General features: G+C 45.4%; 1 protein-coding gene and 1 long non-coding RNA gene across 7 annotated transcripts in view; one reads left to right on the forward strand and one right to left on the reverse strand.

The window, feature by feature from the left end:
* RRM2B (ribonucleotide reductase regulatory TP53 inducible subunit M2B) lies at positions 1 to 19,788 on the reverse strand. 5 transcript variants are annotated; one of them, XM_064393561.1, is made up of 10 exons: positions 19,446 to 19,580; positions 15,606 to 15,758; positions 14,084 to 14,200; positions 13,062 to 13,195; positions 11,487 to 11,581; positions 9,382 to 9,515; positions 3,960 to 4,064; positions 2,747 to 2,860; positions 2,104 to 2,274; positions 1 to 436 (listed from the first exon to the last, which is right to left on the reverse strand). In XM_064393561.1, the coding sequence occupies exons 1-9, from the start codon at positions 19,578 to 19,580 to the stop codon at positions 2,122 to 2,124; spliced, it is 1,140 nt and encodes a 379-aa protein (XP_064249631.1). In that variant the 3' UTR covers positions 1 to 436; positions 2,104 to 2,121. The 5 variants fall into 5 exon arrangements, with proteins under 5 accessions (XP_064249631.1, XP_064249636.1, XP_064249645.1 ...); XM_064393566.1 differs by lacking the exon at positions 19,446 to 19,580 and adding exons at positions 17,579 to 17,716; positions 18,226 to 18,903 and having other exon boundaries at positions 1 to 2,274; XM_064393575.1 differs by lacking the exon at positions 19,446 to 19,580 and adding an exon at positions 19,631 to 19,788 and having other exon boundaries at positions 1 to 2,274.
* The window catches only part of LOC135283118 (uncharacterized), a 9,991-nt gene continuing 7,823 nt past the window's right edge, over positions 19,476 to 21,643 (forward strand). Inside the window, exon 1 of one of the 2 annotated variants that reach the window (XR_010349001.1) lies at positions 19,476 to 19,705. This is a non-coding gene — a long non-coding RNA (uncharacterized LOC135283118). The remainder of the gene's footprint in view (positions 19,706 to 21,643) is intronic. The other variant, XR_010348999.1, reaches the window with a different exon arrangement.

Consider the following 21,643-nt stretch of genomic DNA (forward strand, 5'->3'; position numbering starts at 1 on the left):
TGAAGGCATGGGCTTCCCCGCACTCAAATTTTATTGAAATGATACACATATTTTACACACAAATCGAGTGGGAGCCGTTGTACCAGACTTTGGTATCTCATATACATTTACAGAACCTGAGCACATTGCAGTTTCATATTAGAATCCTCCCCATACTCTCATCATAATTCACAAGACTCAAAATAAATACTTTTTAGTACTTTCAGTAACATAATAGGTCCCATTACTCCAACAACAGAACCATTTACAGTATTTCCTCTTTCTCCCCTATCAACTCAGTATTTCCAAAACGCACTGAGGTTTTCCTCTGAGTCCACAGTTCTCTTGCAGTTCCAGGATGTTAGTGAGGGCCACCAGTTCCAGCTTTTCTCTGTATTCTCAACGTTCCACTCTGCCCTCTTCCAAGTACCTTATGTCAAATGATGCAGGCTCTTCTCTAGGAAAAAAAAAATAAGCTGTTCCATTTCCATGCTCAGTATATACTCTTCATCTTTTACAGAGACTAAAAAAAACAGAGTCAATTTTACTGCTTATTTTTACAGCAGGGACAGTTGTCCACAAGGAACTATGCTAAGGCAGTGGACCTGTTTCATGGAACTCGGGTACCCAGGACTATGGCTGATCTGGCTGGCAGGGAAATCACACTTGTGCTACCCATCACTGATAACCCTGGGCTGCCAGTTTGATCAAAAGCAGCAGAAGGTATTTGCAACAGTAAGACTTACAAAAGCTCTTCCACAAAATGCTGAATATTATGAAAAATGCTTGGGTTTAAAAAAGCAGAACGCTTTGTCTAGTTCTTGTATACTCACTTCATCTTGGAAAAAAAGAATCTATTTATTTGCAGATAAGTCAGGTACAGCTGAATAGCATCCCTTCCACCCCAAGTACCACTGCAGCACGTTAACTACTCTTCAATCATTCCATTCTCTCTGTGTGGTATCCAAAAATTACAGTTTTCAGGCACACAATCAAAAACTAAACAAAAGTCCTTTGTAAGATGCTGCTACTCCATACTACTTCTGGGCTTGTTTTTGAAATGTTTAGTATCTTCTTTCAGAAGCTCTTCTGTGACAATGGTTCCAATGACTCACATCAGACACACAACCTGATGTACCTTCATACATTACTGGGTGCTTCCTTACAGCCCCAGCAGTCTGTAGCAGCTCAAGGAATAATCCCTTGGAATGACATGTCTTCTCACCCCTCCAGTGCACAAGTGCAACCAAGGAGAGAACAGCAAACCACCAGCACAACAAGGGGAGATGGACAACACCCAGAGCTGGCTGTTTCAGTGTCAGATGATTACAAACACAACTACAGATTGCTTAATAAGGCACTTGATCAGTGAAGCATGGAAAAACAGGCAGCACAAGCCAAAAAACCACAGGATGTGGTTTTTCTCCACTGTTAACAGGTGTGCCTTTTCAAGGACCATTCAAAGTCCACTGACCTGTTCAGTAATAGCTGTAAGATAAGAATCACATGTATTTGAATTAAATGCCTACCAAGACCCATCAGTTTTCCAACCTGAGTAAAACTTTTTTCAGACAGAATCCAGGTTAATGAGGAGATTACACATAATTCCCAGGTTTAATAATATTCTATAGTTCAGACCTCATTAAGGTTTTCCCACATTCATTTTTTACTGTCTCTGCAACAGGATGAAACAGAAGAGCTTTTACTCTGTACCAAATCTATAAATATGAAAACAGAAAACAGGAAAATAATTTAAAGCAACATTTTTACATGAAGTGATACCTCAGCTGGTTTTCAGATTAAAATACCATAACATGAGGTAAATATGCAGTTTGCTTTCTTAAAACATTACCAAAGTCTTAAAAAAGTAATAGCATCCATGTCATTTTTAAAGACAGTATTGACAGCAGATGAATCAAGGGAATCTTAAAAAGGCCATCCTTTTACAAAGCCACATAAAATTTTTGCAAATGATGCCCCTTTTTTTTCAAATGACACAGACAGATATATATTTACTCCTCTGACAAACAACATGAAAACCCAGGAAAAATATTCCGACTTCCATGAGAGGAAATCAAGTCAGCTTCACAGTACAAAGGGAGATGAGGAGAGGGAAACAGTCACCATTCATTTGCCAATTTGTCAAAAATCTGCATCCAGAGTGAAGACATTGTCCATTGTTTCTGCCATAACAGCAAAACGTTGATATTCTGAAACACGCTTCTCAAAGAAATTCGTTTTTCCTTCCAGAGAAATATTCTCCATGAAATCAAACGGATTTTCTGCATTAAAGACCTGGGGAAGGAAAACACACTGCTGATTCTGACAGAGAAATAATGCTTTAAAAACTGCACCACAAACCAAACTGTCAAACTCTTTCAAACTAGACCACCTCTAGCTGCAGTATCCTGTAGGATCTATGGACCCCTATCTAAGCAAATTCAGTACTGCCACTCCCAGGAGTTTGGTCTGTGGTGGAATTCACTTGTGCAAGGTGCTTGTTATTCTTCAAGCACTGCAGCATCTGAGAACAGCTTACATTTCCATTACAAACCTGCTGAGCAGCTGAAGGGAAACAAAAGCCTAAATTGTTCTTGCTCTTTTACAGTGAAGCATAGGTATGAATGCTGTGGTTTCAGCTGTCACTCACAGGAAATCCATGTGCTAAATATGACCTGCTCCCCAGCATGACAAGGGAGGGCTTTGTGCTGACAGCTCTCCTGGGCTGCACTGGCAGGCCAGCATTTGGGGCAACTGCATCTCTTACCTTTGAGAACCCAAGCTCCATTAGTAACCGGTCTGCAACAAATTCAATGTATTGTTTCATCAGGGTGCAATTCATCCCAATCAGACCCACAGGTAATGCCTCAGTTAGAAACTCCTGGAAGTTAAAATACACATGACATTTAGAGAAATGAAATTAAGAAGAAAAAAAGGAGAGAAGACACCTGTGTTTCACAGTAACATACTTTGTGATGTTCCAGGCTCCCCAGGACGTTGTCTGAATAAATAACTTGCATCACTAAATTCAACAAATATCTTCTATTTTCAGTAACTGTTTGTATCTTCCTTTCTTTTTAGCCTTTATTTTTACTTTGGAAAAGGCACAAGATTTTTATCACTGGCCCTCTAATCTGCCTTTTTCCAATCCCCCAGCATAAGCTTCTGTGTAAACTTAAGCTCCAACTTCAGGAAACCTACAGACCATACCAGTGGGAGCAGGGATAGATCAAGAAATCACCAGTTTTCCTGGCTTCCAGCCACTACATTATGAAAGATCAGAGGGCAGTGATACACATGAGTGCTGAACCCAGTCATGTGTTTATTCAGGCACCAATGCATACCTGTCTCAGTGTTCTGAGACAAAGAAGGAGCATTTGCCATCATCACAGTAGTTAGATGACAACAGGAAAGAAAGCTAAACTAAAATCCTGCCAAACACTCAGCCATGCAGAAACTTGTGCCTGCAGAAGGGCAGCACTTCACATGAAAGAACCTGACATCAACCTCAGGAAATGCCAGAAGACAGCATGATACTCATGGCCAGAACAGACCCTGCCTTCTCCTGAGGACAAGCACAGATGTGACTACAATAGGGAGAGACAAAGATCCTGAAAGGACAGATGTAAACAAACTCCTCTCTAAGAGACAGCTGCAGTTGGACTAGATTATTATTGTAGGTCCCTTCCAACTGTAACCATTCTATTCAATATCAAATAAGAGTTTTTCCTCCTTTCTGTCATTAAGGAGAAAACCAGCTGCCAAGTTCAGCTTGCCCCAGTTGCTTGACAACTGAATTAGAAAGTCTCTGACTCTTATTGTCACCACTAAGGAAGAGGGAAAGAATGGTATAATGCATCAGGAATCAAGCCTGAGCCAAGTATCAAGCACGGAATCCCAAAAGTTAGAAGTTAATTTGTTTATTTTCACACCTCAGACTAAGCCTGTGCTGCCCACAATGTTGTCACAACCAGGATTACCTGCTCAATTTCTACAGCATTAACGATGATCTCACACACTCGCTCTTCTGATGGTCTGTTCACTAAATAATGGAACATTAGACAAGCAAAATCACAGTGTAGACCCTGAAATAAGAGAACAATGAAAAACACAGTCAGTTTTCCCCTCTTCCACATAGTTTGCTCTTATTTTCAGGCAGTCTCACTTAGATGAAGTTTCCCAGCCTCCTGCTTTTATGAAAGTCTTCCTGTTATCACATGTAGTGTGGACTTGTAGTTTACAACCCACTAACATCTCAAATCTAACACATGCCACCTAAGCCAAAATAATATTCAGCATACATGCTTCTCAGGTAAAGCTCTTCTGAGGGCTGCTCTACTGTGAGTGATCTTACACAGAGCCTTGCTGGTCTCTGCCTCCTGTCAGGGATGATTTTGCTGAAAGACTTCTACATCAAGACCTGCAAAACTACTTGTCAGTTAAAACTGGTTGTTTACCTGCTCTTTGCTTTGAGATATTGATTTAAATTCTATCACCAGCATTTTTTCCCTTGCTTCTCCCAACAGCATTTTCAGAAAGGCAGATTCAGATTAAAGTCACTAAATCCAAGATTAACAAATCATCTCTTCCCCAACTAAACTCCCCTTCTCATTTCACTCAGCTATCCTACACAGAGCCTAGTAAACTGTGCTCCTTTCCAGGATTTCCAGAAAAGTCTCCCACCACAGTAAGAAAACATCAGGAGACAAGCAACCCCAGACAGGTGCTCCAAGAGGAACCTGAGCTTCTCTTTAACTTGCCTGGGAGCAGCTCGATGGTCTGGCTTCAGCCATACCTACCACTGCCAGCCTAAAGGAGACTGTGCTACCACCTCTCCTCTCAGCTGCAAGGTGGTGATTACAGCCAATAAACACCAAGAGGGCACATCCAGAGTGAAAAATTAACAAGGGTCAAAACAAAACCTGGGGGCTGACCCACTACAGAGCTGTTCTGCTGCAAAGGACCTGGGAGTCTCAGTGGGTAACAAGCTGACTGAGCCAGCAGGGCTCTTGTGATCAGAAGGGCCAAGGGTACCTCAGGGTGCATGGGGAAGAGTGTGGCCAGCAGGTCACGGGAGGTGACCCCCTCCCTGTGCCCATCCCTGCTGAGGTCACATCTGGACTGCTGTGTCCAGTTCTGGGATCCTCAGCATGGCAGAGACAAAGAGCTACTGGAGAGGGTCCAGCAGAGATCACAAAAATGATGAGGGGTCTGGAGCATCTTTTTTTATGAGAAGGGACTGCAGGAGCTTGGCCTGTTTAGTCTGGAGAAGGGAACACTGAGAGGGGATCTCATTGATCCGTATGATTATCTCAAAGGTGGTGTCACGGTTTAGGAATGGCACTCCCCAGTTCAGTGCCCCTACCAAGACTCTCCCAAACCAGATGCCACTTGCTTGCTCCCTGCCACCACCAAGACACCCCCAGCTTCCCCTTGCCCCTTTCTGCTATGTGAATGGAGGCACAAAAGGTGAAAATCACGGGATGAGTAAGACAAATTTACTGGAAACAACAATGAGATAACAAAAGGAATGGTAACAGCAATATGAACAACAAAATGTGTAAGACAAAGAAGCTATTTACATGGAAACCCATGACAAATACCCACCTGCTCTTCCCAATTACATTTTTTCCCACTGGAAGGAACACCCTTCTCAAAAGCAAGAGAGGGAGTCCCTTTTCCCCACTCCTGTCAATGATGTGAGATGGTACCCAATAACATTAGGGTCTTAGCCACACAGCTTCAGGCTCTGCCCCCTCATAGCTACTGCAAAAAATTAACCCTGTCTTTGGCTGAAGCCAGGTAGGTGCCAAGAGGATGGTGCCAGACTCTTTTCAGTGGTGCCCAGCAACAGGATGAGGAGCAATGGCTGTAAACTAAAACACAAGAAGTTGCACCTCAACATGAGGAAGAATTTCTTTATGCCAAGTGTCACAATGCACTGGAACAGGCTGCCCAGGGTGACTGTGGAGTCTCCCTCTCTGGAAGCATTCCAAACCCACCTGGACACATTCCTGTGTCACCTGCTTCAGGTGACCCTGCCTGGATTTCCAGAGGACCAACCCTAACAATACTGTGATTCTGTGAAAACCTTTTTGGAAAAGCTATAAAATCCTTCTCATTGAGGTCATGAAGTAATGTAATTTGGGACATATCCCCCCTCTAGTGACTGCATTAGCTGCCTGCTGCAAGGCTTCCCATGGTCTTATCCAGGGCAACATCACCAGCAGAATGCAGGACATGCCTGGCTTCTCCATGAACCCATGTGCTCTGCTGACTGGTGCTCCCACCAGCTTTGCACCTTTAAGTATCAGAGATGCACCAGCTCAACAACAGCCTGGGAGCAGAGCCAGCAGCTCAAAAAACACACTGAACGTTAATCATTTATCTGTCCAGGTGCATCAAAAACCAGTTTGTAGTTTTCAGTTTGTAGTTTTCCATTGTGGATTCTTTTTACTGCCACTGGGTTTCAATGCAGGTGCTCTGTGCACCAAGCTTTAACCTTTGTAACAGCACTGCAGCTGGAATTATGCCAGCAGAGCTCAAGAAAATTTTAGTCTTTTGGTGCTCGACTCTGCAGAAAAGTACAGTTACATTCACTCACCTGAAAGTGATCCTTGTAACAAACAAATCCTGCCTCACTCAAATGGATCAGTTCATGATGACTCACAGAAGACACAAGGAAGGTGAAGGCTGAAGAACTATTTGTTTTTTCCTTACTCATCATATCACTTTCTTCAAAAGTGTCTTTTAAAGACATATCATAAGATGTCTCATGTCAAAGCAATTTATCTAACCCATGAAAATCACTTCCATTATAAAAAAGCTCTTCACACATTAAGACCAACTCTACTAAGTTACAACCACTAGCATGTTATACTGCAGACAAAACTGGTCTTTCTACTTTTTCAGTGCTCACAGTGACGTAAGCAGTGCAGTGTACAGTCCCCAGCCATAAACAACATCTGCCAGCTTGCAGGGAGCAAGGAAAAAGAAAGGAAGGAAGCAGTGAAAAGAAGGGGCACTTGTAAGCACATGGTCTGTCATATTTGGTGTGCTGACATGCAGCCCCTCAGACACCTCACATCTTAAGTTAAGAAGCACTCTCCTCAAAGGCAGATTTGTAGTTGCCCCCTCCCAGGAGATTCTATTGCTGTGCAGCAGCACAAGACCATGGAGAGAAGTGGTATCTGTGCTTCTGCAGCAACCTGCCACAGCTGCCTTGGTGATGATGCAGGGGGCTGCCTGCAAGCTCCGGGACCCACAACCAGGAGCAGGAGGGAGTGGTACTGGGAGCCCACCTGAACCTGAAGCAGCTGAGGCACAGCAAGTCTCAGAGTCACACACTACCCAGATCCTTGCTCCAGCCAGCCCCCCTGCAGCTGGAGACTGTGCAATTCCACCCCACTCCTTGAGCAGCTGGGCCTTTGCCTCCCTTCACAGCAGAGGAAAACAAACATCCCCTTCAATCTAAAAAACCCATCTTTTTGATAATACTATATACACTGGTGTGCTGGTTTTGGCTGGTGTGCTGTTTTGGGGTAGGGTTGGTTTTCTTCAAGTACAGTCTGGGTCTGTGTTTTGGATTTGTGCTGAACACAGGGTTGATAATACAAATATGCAACTGCTGAGCAGGGCTACACAGAGCCAAGGCCTTTTCTGCCTCTTGTACTGCCACTCTGGTGAAGAAGTTGGGGGTGCATAGGAGGTTGGGAGGAGACACAACACCTGTCCTGAGCTGAGACAGGTGATCCAAAGTGACCAAAGGGACAGTCCAGACCATGTGACATTCAGTATATAAAATGGGGGGAAGAAGGGGGTGGTGTTTGGAGTAATGCTATTTGCCTTCCCAAGTTACTGTTGCACTGATGGGGCCCTGCTCTCCTAGAGATGGCTGAACATCTGCCCATGGAAAACAGTGAATTAATTCCTTGTTTTCATTTGCTCGTGTGTGTGACTTTTGGTGTCCCTATTAAAATGTCTTCATATCAACCCACGAGTTTTCCAGCTTTTACCCTTCCAGTTCTCTCCCTGATACTACTGGTGGGGGAATGAGAGAGTGGTTGCATGGGGCTTGATTGCTGGCTGGAGTTAAATCACAGTTGGGACACCAGTATTTATGTTTACTCCCTTTAAAAGCAGGTATTTCTGCTGAGGGACCCAGCAGCACCCAGGCCTTAAGTTCATCAGTGCTGTTTGCTGGGTATAAAACTGACTGGATGGCCAGGCCAAAAAATGTTGTAAGAATTAAATGCAGTTGGTGGCTGGCCACAGGCAGGGTTTCCCAGGGCTCAGTTATGTTATGTACACTATATACATATATATATATATTTATATATATATGTGTGTGTGTTACTGGCCTGAGTGGCCAGGCCTGTTTAATATTTTTATCAGTGGCAAAGTTCACTGAATGCATCCTCAGTCAGTTTGCAGAAGACACCAAGTTTGGTGGTAATGTTGATCTTCTGGAGGCCAGGAAGGCAGAGGGATGTGGACAGGTTGGATTAGTGGACTGAAGACAATAATATGAGTCTTCCACAAGGCCAAACACCAGGTCCTGCACTTGTGCCACAACAACCCCCTGCAGTGCTACAGCCTTGAGCAGAGTGGCTGGAAAGCAGCCCAGTGGAAAAGGACCTGAGGGTGCTGGTTGAGAGCAGCTGAACACGAGCTAGTGTGTGCCCAGGTGGCCAAGAAGACCAACAGCATCCTGGCTTGTGTCAGGGATAGTGTGGCAAAAGGACCAAGGCACATCATCCCCCTGTACTCAACACTGGTGAGGTCATATCTTGAATCCTGTGTTCAGTTTTGGGACCCTCACTACAAGAAGGACATTGGGGTGCTGTAGCAAGTCCAGGGAAGGGCAACAAAGCTAGTGAAGGGTCTGGTGCACCAGCCTTAGGAGGACTGGCTGAGGGATATGGGGGTGTTTATGCTGGAGGAAAGGAGGCTCAGAGGAGACCTGAGCTCTCTACAACTGCCTGAGAGAAGGTTGTAGTGAGGTGTGGGTTCCCCTCTTCTCCCAAGCAACAGGACAAGAGGAAATAGCCTCAAGTTGCATCAAGCAGGGGATTAGATTTGATATTACAAAAAACTTCATGGAAGTTGCTGTCAAGGAAAGTGGTTGAGTCACCATCCCTGAAGGTATTTAAAAGACACTGAATGTGGCACTTAGAGGCATGGTTTAGGGTTGGACTTGGCAGTGGCAGGTTAACAGTTTGATTTGGTGATCTTAAAGGTCTTTTCCAATCTAAATGATTCTATGATTCTATAATTATTGGTAAAAGTCTGCTTCTTTCCCCTTCCTCTGTCAAGACTATGGGTTCTTCATAAATGTAATTCTACTCTTGCCCTGGAAACTCACTTTTCTTCCCAAATAGTGTGTAAGTTATGCCACATTACCTCATCTCTGCTAATAAGTTCATTGGAGAAAGTCAATCCAGGCATCAGGCCCCTCTTCTTCAGCCAAAATATAGCAGCGAAGGAACCCGAAAAGAAGATGCCTTCTACTGCAGCAAAGGCAACCACTCTCTCACCTGTTCAACACAACACATTTTTTGTTAGACACAAATTGCTCTATTGCCCATCAGCAAGAGGCACCATTTGCACCAGACAGAGAGATGCTGGAGAAAAGCAATCTCCCTTGCAGCACCAGATGCTGTCTTTGACCACATCTGTCAGCAGCTCCTGAGGCACAGTGGGTCTACACACTCCACAGCACTCAGCCACAGGCAACCCCAGCAGAACTGAAGAGCCAGGGACCCACTGAAACTGCCACAGCAAAAGAAGGTAACTGTCCAAAATGGCCAGGACATTAGTACTCCATTATCTCTTTCTCCTGAAAGGCAGGAAAGCAGCTGTGTAACTGACAGCCAAAACTGAGAAAAGGGCCAACCTCGTATAAATTAAACAAAAAACCCTTCACCACAATTTCTTCATGTTGGGAATCTACATAAAACCATATTCTTAAAAGAGTGAAAGTCTACAGAACATAAGTCAAGACACAGATAACTATTTGTGTTATCTCACCTTTAATCTGAGGAAAGCAAGGCATTACTGATCCCAGTTCTCCCTGTTCTCTACATGAATGTATTTCTTCAGACTACACGACCATCTGACTGTTTAGTGAAGCCACACCACTCCATGTACACTACCTCAAACACCTTCACAGCCTCACTGTGTATGTTCTGACATGAAGAGCTTTGGCACTAAGTTCTGGTGCCTTTTCCCAGTAAGAACTGCACAGAATTTTGTTTTAAAAAATTACCCAAAGTAGCCAGATCTCCCATTTCCTCTATGAGATACAAATGTCAACCACTGGCTCATCTGAAGAAATTCAAATTAGGAAAAATCACAGAGAGCAATACCACCTCACAAGTATCACAGAAGTTATTAAAGAAAGAATTTTTCTGGCAACACTAAAAATGTTGTAGATTAAGCCTACAGAGGAATAGAGAAAGGCTGCTTATAAAATATAGGTTTAATGAAGCAGAAGACTGATTACTTATTTGGATAAAATGCATTAAGTTTGGGGGCAGGGAGCAGGGGGCACACTGCTTTTTGAGTCAGGGAACTTTTTGATTCCTGGCACACCCCACACTTTGGGAGCAAACAAAGGGATGATGAAGAGGTTTCACACTCAGCAAGCAAAGCCAGACCAGGGAGCCAGTGGGAGCCCCAGGACAGAACAATGCACAGCTACAAAAAAGAACCTCCCTCAAACAAGAGCTGTGAACAGATGCTGAAAAAGAATGATGTTCAGATTTGTTTTGTTCACCAGGCTGAATCTCTCCATCTCCTACACTTTCTCAAAACACAGAGGATGTTTGCTTAAAAAAATTCACCGGAGTGCACCCATTATGCATTTCAGCTACAGAAAACCCTTCCAAGTCAACACTGTAAGAATGCAGAACACTTCTAAGCATGCCCTGCAGCACACTGATGGAAGCTGAGCCACTGTCCCAGCTCTGAAATGAGATACAAAAACTAGAAACCTGGTCCCAACAGCAAACCAGAAACACCAGAAATAGATGGTTCTTGAATCCTTTCTGTCCAGGCTCAGTCACGCCTCAGCTAAAAAAATCCCATGGATTTCTCTATAGGAATATGAACACATAAAATACCTGGACTTGCAAGAACTTCAGCTGCCCAGATCTGAACACTGAGTGAGAAATAAGAACCAACTAGAAGAAATAATCAAAACCAGAACATAAGGTCTACAAGCAAAAATTGCGGAAACAAGGGTTATTCAATATAAAGACAAAAAAAAAGGACATAGCATTTTTCATAACATGATTTCAGGGGGCACTGCCATTTCTTTATTTCTCTACCTGAAGATAAAAACATACAAGCTCACCATAATTTCCTTCTAGTTCTTTAGTTAAACCAGAGACCCAGAAGTCACTACATCTGTGGAGAATTTAATTTTATTTTCCAGGGGTGTAGCTTACTCACAGAAGGTCAGTTTGTGATAAGCAATAGAAACAAGTTTATAAAAAGCTACACACCAAAAGTGGATTCTCGGTCTTCAATCCACTTCAGAGCCCAGTCTGCTTTCTTCTTAACACAAGGCATTGTTTCAATAGCATTAAACAAGAAATCCCTATAGAAGAAAACAGAGACAAAACATCAAAACAGTGATTTAGGTAAATCTGCCCCAGTTGTTCCTTCCAGCTCCACCAGAGGATCCCATTATGCAAGGCTCTGAATGAACCCAAGTAAGAGACCACTCCCACCCCAAAAAGGTGCTAAGCTGTCCTGCCTTTGGGATAGAGTTCATTTTCTTCCTAGTTGCTTGTACAGTGCTGTGTTTTACATTTAGAATGAGAATTATGTTGATAACACACTGATGTTTTAGTTGTGGCTAAGCAGTGTTTACATGAAGTCCAGGACTCTTCAGCTCCTAACCCCACTCCAGCAAGCAGGCTGGGGGAGCAGGAAGCTGGGAGGGGACACAGCCAGGACAGCAGACCCCAAGTGCTCAAAGGGGTATTCCATATGATGTCATGCTCAGAATATAAACTAGGGGAAAGCTGGCCAGGGGCCAGCGAGCAACTGCACTGTGCATCACTTGTTTTGTTAAATAGTATTTTCCTTTCCTGTCCTATCCAGCTGCCTTTACCTCAAACCACCAGTTTTACTTTTCTCCCCAATTCTCTCCCACCCCTCTGGGCAGGGGCAGGCAGTGAGTGAGCTGCTGTGTAGTGTCAGCTGCCTGCCAGGTTAAACCACAATGTCACCTGTGATAAAAAGGGCAGAGGGAGGCCAGTGTGCAGAAAGCAACATCCCCAAGGGCTCAGGGGAGGAAGGCTGTGAACTCAAACATCCCATCCCAGGAGTGCTCACTCACCAGATCACAGTCTCTCTCAGACTTGAAGCCAGCTACTCCAGACTATCCATAGGGCACAACCTCATCTTGCCCAACTCCACAAAAGAAACTAAACAAGTCCCACATGTACAGACTCTGTTCCTATGCTGAAAACCTGAAAGGAAACCTTGCAGTCCTCCCACCATCACCAGCACAGGATGCCACCGTGGGAAAGCAAGCTCTGCCTGACCATCACCATGGTGGAGTCTCTGAGGGAAAGTGCTGCTCTTCAAATGTGTACTCTTTGGACTAGGAAGTTCTTCAGACAAAAAAGGTGAACTCAATCATTCAAAACTAAGCAGTTCAAATTGCATTAAAAGGCACTGACAACAAAAAGGCTGGAAGGACACAATACATTGATTGCTGTATATTAGAAACAACACTTTGAGCACTCAGTTTCCTCAGGTTGATCCTTTGCAGGAGCACAATAACCTCAAGGAGCTCATCTAACCTTTAACATTTCACATATTCCACACTTCCAGCAATAAAAGATTTATACAAATATTAACTAACCTTCTGATACTCCCACAACAAGCCTTGGTCAGTAATACTCCTCTCCATGTTGGGGGTCAGAAATGCAGGCCTTGAAATCTTTAAGGAACTTTCCCCAATTCCCCCAGAAAGTCAGTATGAAAACAGGAGACAGCTGCCATGCTGCTGGCATTGGCTTCAGCCACAGATTTCCCACAGGTTTGTTACACATCCAGAGGTTTACCTTTTCTTGGGATCTTTGATGTAGGTGTCTATGAGCAAGCTGTACATCTCTGAGTGAACATTCTCAATGAGAATCTGAAAGCCATAGAAACAACGAGCTTCTGGGATCTGCACCTCCTGACTAAAACGTGCTACCTGCCAAAACCAGAAAGCAAGCAATGAGTACAAGAACAGTCCTGCATGTCACTACTCTGAGCTCAACAGGAGAGACAACAGATCTCTGCTAGAGACAGGATGGGAGCAGTTCTGTCCCACTTTGTTCACAGACATGTCAATAGGAGAGCTGTGGTGCAGAAGAAAATAAAAAAGAAAATAAAGCAAGTAAATACAGAAGTAAATACATCTAAGAGCTGAAGGGGACACATACACAGGAGAAGAACAACAAAATTATGCAGTACTAAACACTTAGTACTGAACAAAACCTCAGACTTTGTGTTCAACATTAAAAATATAAACAGCATGACATAAGGCAGGTTCATGCAATAAATGCACATATATACTACATGTTATAAACATTCAAAAATTTGAGATTTAAACTGGGCATTTGCAGACTAATGTGATGAGATATTCTCCAGTCCTGAACAGACAGCAACAGGAAGAATTCCCCACCTTTTTAGGAGCACACACCTGCAGCCCTAAGAGATTCTAGGATGTTGTTCAGTGAGAACAAAACAGATTTTACCAAAATGAGGAATACATGGCATGGCCATGGTCTGTATTCCCTACTTTTCAACCAACATGAGTACAGAAAAATATGGGGTTACATTAATTCATTCAGAAATGCACACCCCACAGCCAAGCAGGGGCTGAACTTATAAACAGTGTCCCAGAGTGATGTGATTTGGAGCCCTGATGACCACAGCTGACCCAATTTAACTCAAACACTGTTCCCAGACAAACAAGCTGCTAGTTCCATTTGACAAAGGTGAGATAGAAAGAAAAAAAGTACACATTTAATAAAATGGAAAGTTACTAAGACAATAACATGACTAAGTATTCAAGCCCTCTGGAAGTCTTTCTCACCAGGTTTTCATTTACAATTCCATCACTGGCTGCAAAAAACGCCAGAACATGAGAGATAAAGTATTTTTCATCTGCTTTCAGCTTGTTCCAGTGAGGGAGGTCCTTTGACAAATCAACCTAATGAAAAGAAAAAAGGAAAATATTATTGTTCTTTTGCATTTGTCATTCTGTAAGAACAAGCAGCCCAGTCAAGTGACTGAAGCAGAGTTTTGGCATTTGCTTTCAAATCTTTACCTGTAGGGAATTTAAATATTGTGACTGTAAAAGACAACAGAGGCACTGTAGTACTGTTGTCTCTATCTGCAACAGTAACATCATGTACTTGTTTCACAATTTACACTTTTGAAATTTGGAATAAAAATTGGTATCTATTGAATAAATAAATGAGATTTTGAAAAGCCTTAGTACCTTTCTGTCACAAGTATATGAATACACACCAGTCACCAGACCTCATTCTAAGACACTAAAACTTTACTTGAAATAAATGCTGATACTCCAAGAAAGCTGTACCCAAAGCATGTCAAAAGATGGACTGAGGGGACTTCTGCCTTTGGCAGGTGTTCAGCCTCCATGTTGTCAAAGAATGGTATGGAGCAAACGCTATGCAACTGCTCTTGTCTATCAGACCAAACCCCAGCCATGAGAGAAAACCACAGCTTCCTTCACATGGGCCTTTTCTGTTGTTTGTAGAATTTCTGAACCAAAACAGCCCTAAACTAGAGTTAGATGTGAAAAAAGCAGAGGACCCACAGAAGGTAGGACAGTGTAAGAAACCAGTAACACAGTAAAAAGGAAATGCTGAAAAGGCAGCAGTTCAAATGCTTTTTCTTTAATGGCTTAAATGAAGATCTGCTGCAACAGGGCAGCAATGAAGTACCACCTCCACAAACAGCAGCTCCTCATCATCCCATGATGCTTTCTGGTCTATTTAGAGTCTGCCAGTGCTTTCATCTCACTCCTCTGCAGTTACAGACCACTGCCCACAAATGAGCAAAGGTCTAGCTAACCAGCAACCTCGGGAAAGAACTTAGAGCTTGCACTGTAACATGGGGCAAGCACCTCACCAGGGCAATCAGGAGTCAGCTAAACATATTTTAGCAAAACTAACACTGTCTGTCTGTAAATTTAGGTACCTAATATTAAGGAACAGCATGAAATTTTCCAGAGCATCTTACATGGACAAGGAGTCAGTTGCAGGTTCAGACCACAGCACAGTAGGAGATATCTGACCACTAATCAGAGCAATCTGACGTAGGATTTCTCTACAACCAGAGAAGCACCCCAGGACACAATTCCACCTCATCCTAAACTAAGCACCTAAAATAGCTCTGCTGAATCACCCTGTGGAAGCAGCTTGCTCTCCACTGTCGATGAGAGAGTTCTGCTTTGGTGCTGGCACCTAATGTTTGATTAAATTAATTCCAGCCTTTGCAACACAGAAGCCAGCAGCAGAGCTAGGAAAAATGTGCCAGGACCCCGGTGCTCTGACTGCCTTTTGCCAACCCACTGGTCCAGGGCTCACCTCTTCTGCTGTCCAAAAGGAGGCCTGAGCCTGCTTATACATCTTCCATATGTCTGGATACTGGATGGGGAAGATGACGAACCGCCGGTGATTTTTTCTGAGTAGAGGCTCCTCATCAAGGTCAGAGCCATTTTCAGCAGCACTCGATGAGCTCTGAAAACAAAGGACAGTTCTGGTTAAAGTTACCACCATTTATTCCTCCTGCTCACACAACCCCAAAGGTGCAGTCTGAAGCTCAGCCATGTCACAGACACTCACCCGGCCCCCTGGGGTCGGTGCCCCCTCGCCCTCCATCAGTGCTGCCGGCAGCGCTGCCCGCCGGCTCTGCCAGCACAGCGCTCACCAAGGGCCCCATCCACCCCCTCCCAGCTGTGCCAGGAAACGCCTGAGTGCCACAGACAAAGCCCCTGCAGCACGGAGGGGAAATCTGCCCTGGGAGACATCAGCCACTGCGGTCCCACGCACGGGGAGACACCAGTGGGGTCACGGTGCTGCAGCGTGCCACCAGCACAGCTCCACCGGGCTCACTGCCCACACACCTCCCAGCCATCGGCTCCAGCTTCAGCCACAGGGACCTGCATGGACTGCCCTAAGAAAGCCATGAGATCACAGTAACTAATCCCAATGGACAGAGCACAGCCCTGTGCCAGTGTCTCAGCATGGAGGTTTGTGTATGCAATGTGGGGCAGCCCACACAACACCGCGGGTTGGGAGGCTGCTCTGGAGGCTCTCCCTCAAGTGCTGGTATGAAGCTAAGGTGCCTCTTCCCAGCAGCTGGCAGCAGGAAAACCTCTGCCTGGAGTCACCCATCTCCACACTGATCCTTCTGTGTGGGCTTCCAGAGGATATCTGTGCACAGCTCTTCCTCAGAGAGTTCCAGCCCAGCTGGGGACAGCTGACATTCACAAAACGGGACAGTGAAAAGTAGCAGAGAGCACTCTGAGCAGGGCCTTCACCTCACCTCTGGCTGGGGACATCTGCTCCCAGGATCAATCCCTGCATCCCTGCAGACAGGTCACCAAGCACCTGCTAGAAACAACTGCTGTGAAGGGCTGTCAGGACAGCACACTGCAACCTCTGCAGGAGGGCTGGTGTCACACTGATCAGAAGCTCAGCAAGCAGGATGCCTCTCTGGGTTTGTTCCTGGGTCCCAACGACACTGCTGTAGATGATAACTAACCACAGGCAGTATACAAGGTGTTCCATATAATACAGCAGAGAAGGGGAGCTGAAGGTTTTGAACACCATTATTTCTACCTTCCTGGAGGTATCTGGAAGTCCTTTCCCTACCTAGTCTGCTTGTAACTACTCACATAATAAAAAGCATTCCTTTACTTCAATTTGGTAAATATTCTCAAACAAATAATGCCATTCAGATTTCAAAAAACAAACAAAACTCAAACATATGTGCACATTGCATAGCTGGCATGGATATCCCAGATGCTGAGTGAATACATCACTGAAACACATTCTGGGTTACAATTCTACCCCTTTATTCTATTTTTAAATATTACTCAATTACACGATACAGATTTCCCAGCATCATCTTGCAGAGTCTGCTGACGGCCATGAGAATTGAAGACCTTTTTTACTTCCCAGGACATAGATGGTTACAATAACTCAGTGGAATTGGAAGAATTTGGGCTTGGCAGGTTCAGCACCTTGTCACAGCACACACCTGCTCAGGGGCTGGTATCCAGCCAACTCCATCTGGTTTTGCATCAGCTGACATCCTTGAAAATGGAAATACTGCAACAGTCTTCCCTGTTATCCCACCACTGCTGGCTCATGGACAGCTTGCTGTCATCCAGGACCCCCAGATTCTTCTCCAGTTTTAAAAACTGTACCAGTATTTTGTTAAATAGATGGTTTTGGTTGTTTGGGGTTTTTTAATTTTAAAAAGAAAAGGTCAGTCACAGAGGCTACACCATACTGTACCTCCTGCTCAACCTACATCCCACCTCCCTTATCACCTTCAGGGTCCAGAGGAGTTTCACAGGCAGGCTCCTGTTGGCAGGCAGACAGTGGCTACAAGATAATCCCATCTTCTCTAACTCAGTTTCACGTGTGGCACATTCTGATCACTGCTGAGCCTTCTGAGCAGTCACCACCTTGTGTTGAAGGAGCATAATGCATTCCCTGCCCTGCCTTCCTGGATCCAGGGGCACTGGCAGGAGTGTGAGGGGTAGGAGAAGATAGAAGTCACTAGGTCAACACTATCTTCAATCTGCACCCCAGATGTTTTTCTTAAGGATATGATAGTGCATGAAACAGTCAACACTCACCATAATGACAAAGGGCACCCAGTTTATAATGTGTACGTGCTTCATTCTGTTCAGACAACACGACCCAAACCCATAAAAGAGCTGAAGCTGGTGGGCTCAGGCCAACCCTTGCACCCGCAGGGTCAACCAGATGAGGCTTCAGTATCTCCAAGGATGGAGACTACACAATCTCTGTGAGCAACCTGTGCCAGCATCTGACCACTTTCAGAAAAATAAGTGTTTTCTCACACATAAATGCAACCTCCTGTACTTCAGTGGGATCAGTGCCCCACAGTGGGCACCACCACTGGCTCTGTCTCCTTTATTCCCTCCACCAGGTATTTTCACCCACTCACAAAATCCCCTGAAGTGTTCTCCAGGCTGAACAGTCCCAACACTCACAGCCTTTATTTGTATAGCAGACGCTGAAGTTTCTTAATCATCAGCCCTTTGCTGGACACACTCCAGTACATCACATCCCAGTTATTCTGCAACTGTGAGAGATAAGCTCTTCTGGTGATGACAATAAGCCAAATGGACAACAAAAACTGCTTAGGGGTACTGAAATGCCTTCCATTAATTTCAAATTCAGCAAACTAGGAAATAATTAACATATATATACAGATACAACCACCAGCCCCCAGCTACAGCTGCTGGGCTCCATGTGCAAGCATCAGTTACATCAGCTGTAGCCAGGGAAAAAGCTAAAGGTGCTGGCAGAGCCAGCACTGTGATGTGGAACACACTCAGTGGTATGTGACCATGAGCCCTCACACACCCCAGTAAGAGGCTGCATGTGCATCCCACGAGCTCCCAAAGCATCCAGGCCAGCCCTGGGCAGCACAGGCCGTGCCAGCAGTGAGACTGGGAAGACCATCACCATTCCTGGGAGAGATGGTTTGCCCTGTACAGCGTCTGAGGAGCACAACACCTGCTGGTTCCACGTGCTTGAGGGGATCACAGGGCTACCACGCACTTCACTACAGGTACAGCACGTCACTGTCCAGGGGGACACAGTAAGGGGCTTCTTACACTTGTATTTAACATGGCACACCTGGTTTTGGACACTTGGGTTTCCCTGCCGTGATGATCCTTTTCCCTCGAACACCCGAACCTTGGCTTAGCACGGTTATACTGGGGGGACACCAGAACGTAGCTCAGACGCCTCCCAGGGGCAGACCTTCCCGGTCCACAGGGCCTGGGAAGCCGGGAACATCCCCAAACCCCACACCTGCCTCCACGGCGGCTCGGGGCAGAGAGGACGAGCTCTGCTGTCCCGGCCCGTGCCCCGCGGCCTCCGGCGGAGGCCCGCATCTCCCGCAGGCGCTGCCCGGGGCCGCGGTGCCCGAGCGGTGCGGCCCTGCCGGCCCGGCCGGGACAAGGGCGCGGGGCACGGGCCCGTGCCTTTCCAGGGCTGTCCGAAGCAGCGGTCCGCGGTGCCCGGGGTCTCCCCGCGGCGTCCCGGCCCTGCCCGGCGGGGAGGCCGCGGGGCCCGGCCGGGCAGGGCTGCGCTGCCGCCGCCGCCGCCGCTCCCCGGGCCCGGCCCGGCCCCGCTGCCCGCCCCGCCCGGCCTTACCCGCTCCGGGCCCGCCGCCGGCCCCCGGCGCTCGCCCATGGCCCGCGGGACTGCGGCGCGAGGGGCGGCGGCGGAGCGAGGGGGAACGGCCATGGCCACGGCCGCTCCTCCCCCGGCAGGACCCGGCACTTGCATAACACACACAGCGCTGGGAGGAGCTCGGCACGGCCCGTCAGGGGCAGTACCATTGATACTTGTTTGTCTCCCTCCTTGCAAGCAGAGAGAGCTTCGAAAGATTCGGGTGTCGCCTTTCCACAAAGGTAACTTTCGGTACTGCTTTAAGGATTCGTGTGCCCTTAAGAATTTTGGGTATTTTTTTTAAAGGCACTTCCCCTCTCTCCATTCCCAAGCACGGGAGGGGGATCAGGCCAGCTCTGGGCTGCATCTGTGTCCTGCGGCTTCTTTGTGCCCTGGGAGAGGCGGCCGGGCCTCACCGGGGCAGGGATGAGGGAAGTTCCGCGGTGAGAGCTGGGACTAAGCACAAGAACCGCTCTGGTTTTCTTACGTTTCTGAGCATGTGCCTAAGCAGCAAGTGACTTAAAAGCACAGCAGGAACACGCAAAAAGTAAAGGAGAAAAGGTGGATTCCCATTAACCATATCTGCTGTTACCTGAGTACTGGTATTTCTGAGACATCCTTGAAGTTTTATTTCCCAGAGATACCTACCCAAGCTGCTTAATCTTTCCATCCAACAACACCTGCACTCATATCAAGTATATGGACTACCAGGGATTCCAGATTTTTGTCTAGAGCAATCAGAACACTGACTGATGCAGAGCAAACCAAATTAACCCATTTGCAGACAAATTCAATTGGTGTGTGCAATACAGAGTTTGCTGGTGGTTTAAAAGGGAAATGCATGAGTTTGTGGAACCAAAACCAACAAGTAGCAGAGTATTCATATTCAATGACATTGAATGGTCTACCAGTTGTCTTAGCCCCCAAATCTCACTGTCCTGGCTACTGTTTCAGAGTTTCCTAAATAAGGAAATGCCCTGTCCTGACAGGGATTAAGATCTACCATAAATTAATATAATTAGCAATAGAGAATTGTTCAAGTATTTGGAGATAACTTCCTAAACAGCTGCCCTTATGTTTACTTACATGGTGCCTAAAGATGCACAAAAAAAAAAAAGAAAAATCCTGGAAAGGATTAACCAAACAGCATGTGGCTGTTCTTGCACCTCCACAAAAATCTGCCAACTTCTGTTAGCTTTGTTTTATAAAAATTAAATCATGTACACAGCACTGAAATACAGACAAGCACATACAAATGAAATACAGCATTATGCACAATTTTGCAAGATTTCAGATTACTGAGCTGTACCTACAATGTTCTGTTTAGAACAAGCTCCCTGACAGGTGGTAGAAGCTGTATTCCCCCCTTAAGTTCCTCACTGCTGCTGTGGCAGCTGTCCTGCTATGGCAAATGTAATCATCACTGTTTTAACTGTCCCACCTCTTTCTTCCCTCCTCCAAAAGGTGTTACTTTTTGGGGAATACTCAGCTGCCTTTTACAATGGGTTATACATCTAATTTTGTTTATGAAAATGTCATTTCAGGTAAATGGAAGAATTTTCATTGATAAAGTGAAATCTGCTTTTCAGCTTAGCACTGTTCCCCTCTCAGAAAATCAATTTGTGAATTATTTCAGTATGTCTAAAGCCTTAAATTCCTTTAAGTCTCCGTGCAGAGGAACCTCACCATAGGTTGTGGCAACAGTCTCTTTTCAACATGACTACAGTATTCAAGCACACTCATTTGGTTAGCTGCCACTGCCACTGGACAAAGGGATACTGAAGAGTTTCACCATTATGGAAAAGCCCTGAAACACCTGGGAGCAATCAATTGTCTCTTGTTATGCTAAACAGTCTACTAGTATAATAGTAATTTGTGGTGATAATAGACTAAAAATACCTTTATATTAAGCCATTGACAAAGGGGGGAAATAATCTCTCACAGGATCGTGTTTCAAGCAAGACATGAAGTTACCCTCTTAGACAAATCCACAAAAAATCCATAAATAATTTATAAGAAATTAAAAGCCCTCCACACTTCTCAGTTCAGCAAATCTGAAATAGTTGCAAATGAAAGCCACAAAAGCAATTTCCAGCTAGCAAAGGATCCATCAGAACTCCTGATAAATGCCAGAAGTCCTGCTGGGCAATGACTGCACTGCGATGGAAGCCACACTCCAG

Source organism: Passer domesticus, chromosome 1 (genome assembly GCF_036417665.1).
Source record: "Passer domesticus isolate bPasDom1 chromosome 1, bPasDom1.hap1, whole genome shotgun sequence".
Lineage (NCBI taxonomy): Eukaryota > Metazoa > Chordata > Aves > Passeriformes > Passeridae > Passer > Passer domesticus.

Coding starts and splice junctions, on each gene's coding strand:
- RRM2B (XM_064393561.1), bottom strand. CDS start 19,580: ATGCAAGTGCCGGGTCCTGCCGGGGGAGGAGCGGCCGTGGCCATGGCC. Junction 15,759..19,445: donor CGGCGGCGGGCCCGGAGCGG/GTAAGGCCGGGC, acceptor CTTTGTTTTCAG/AGCTCATCGAGTGCTGCTGA. Junction 2,275..2,746: donor TGGAGCTTGGGTTCTCAAAG/GTAAGAGATGCA, acceptor TTCCTTCCCCAG/GTCTTTAATGCAGAAAATCC.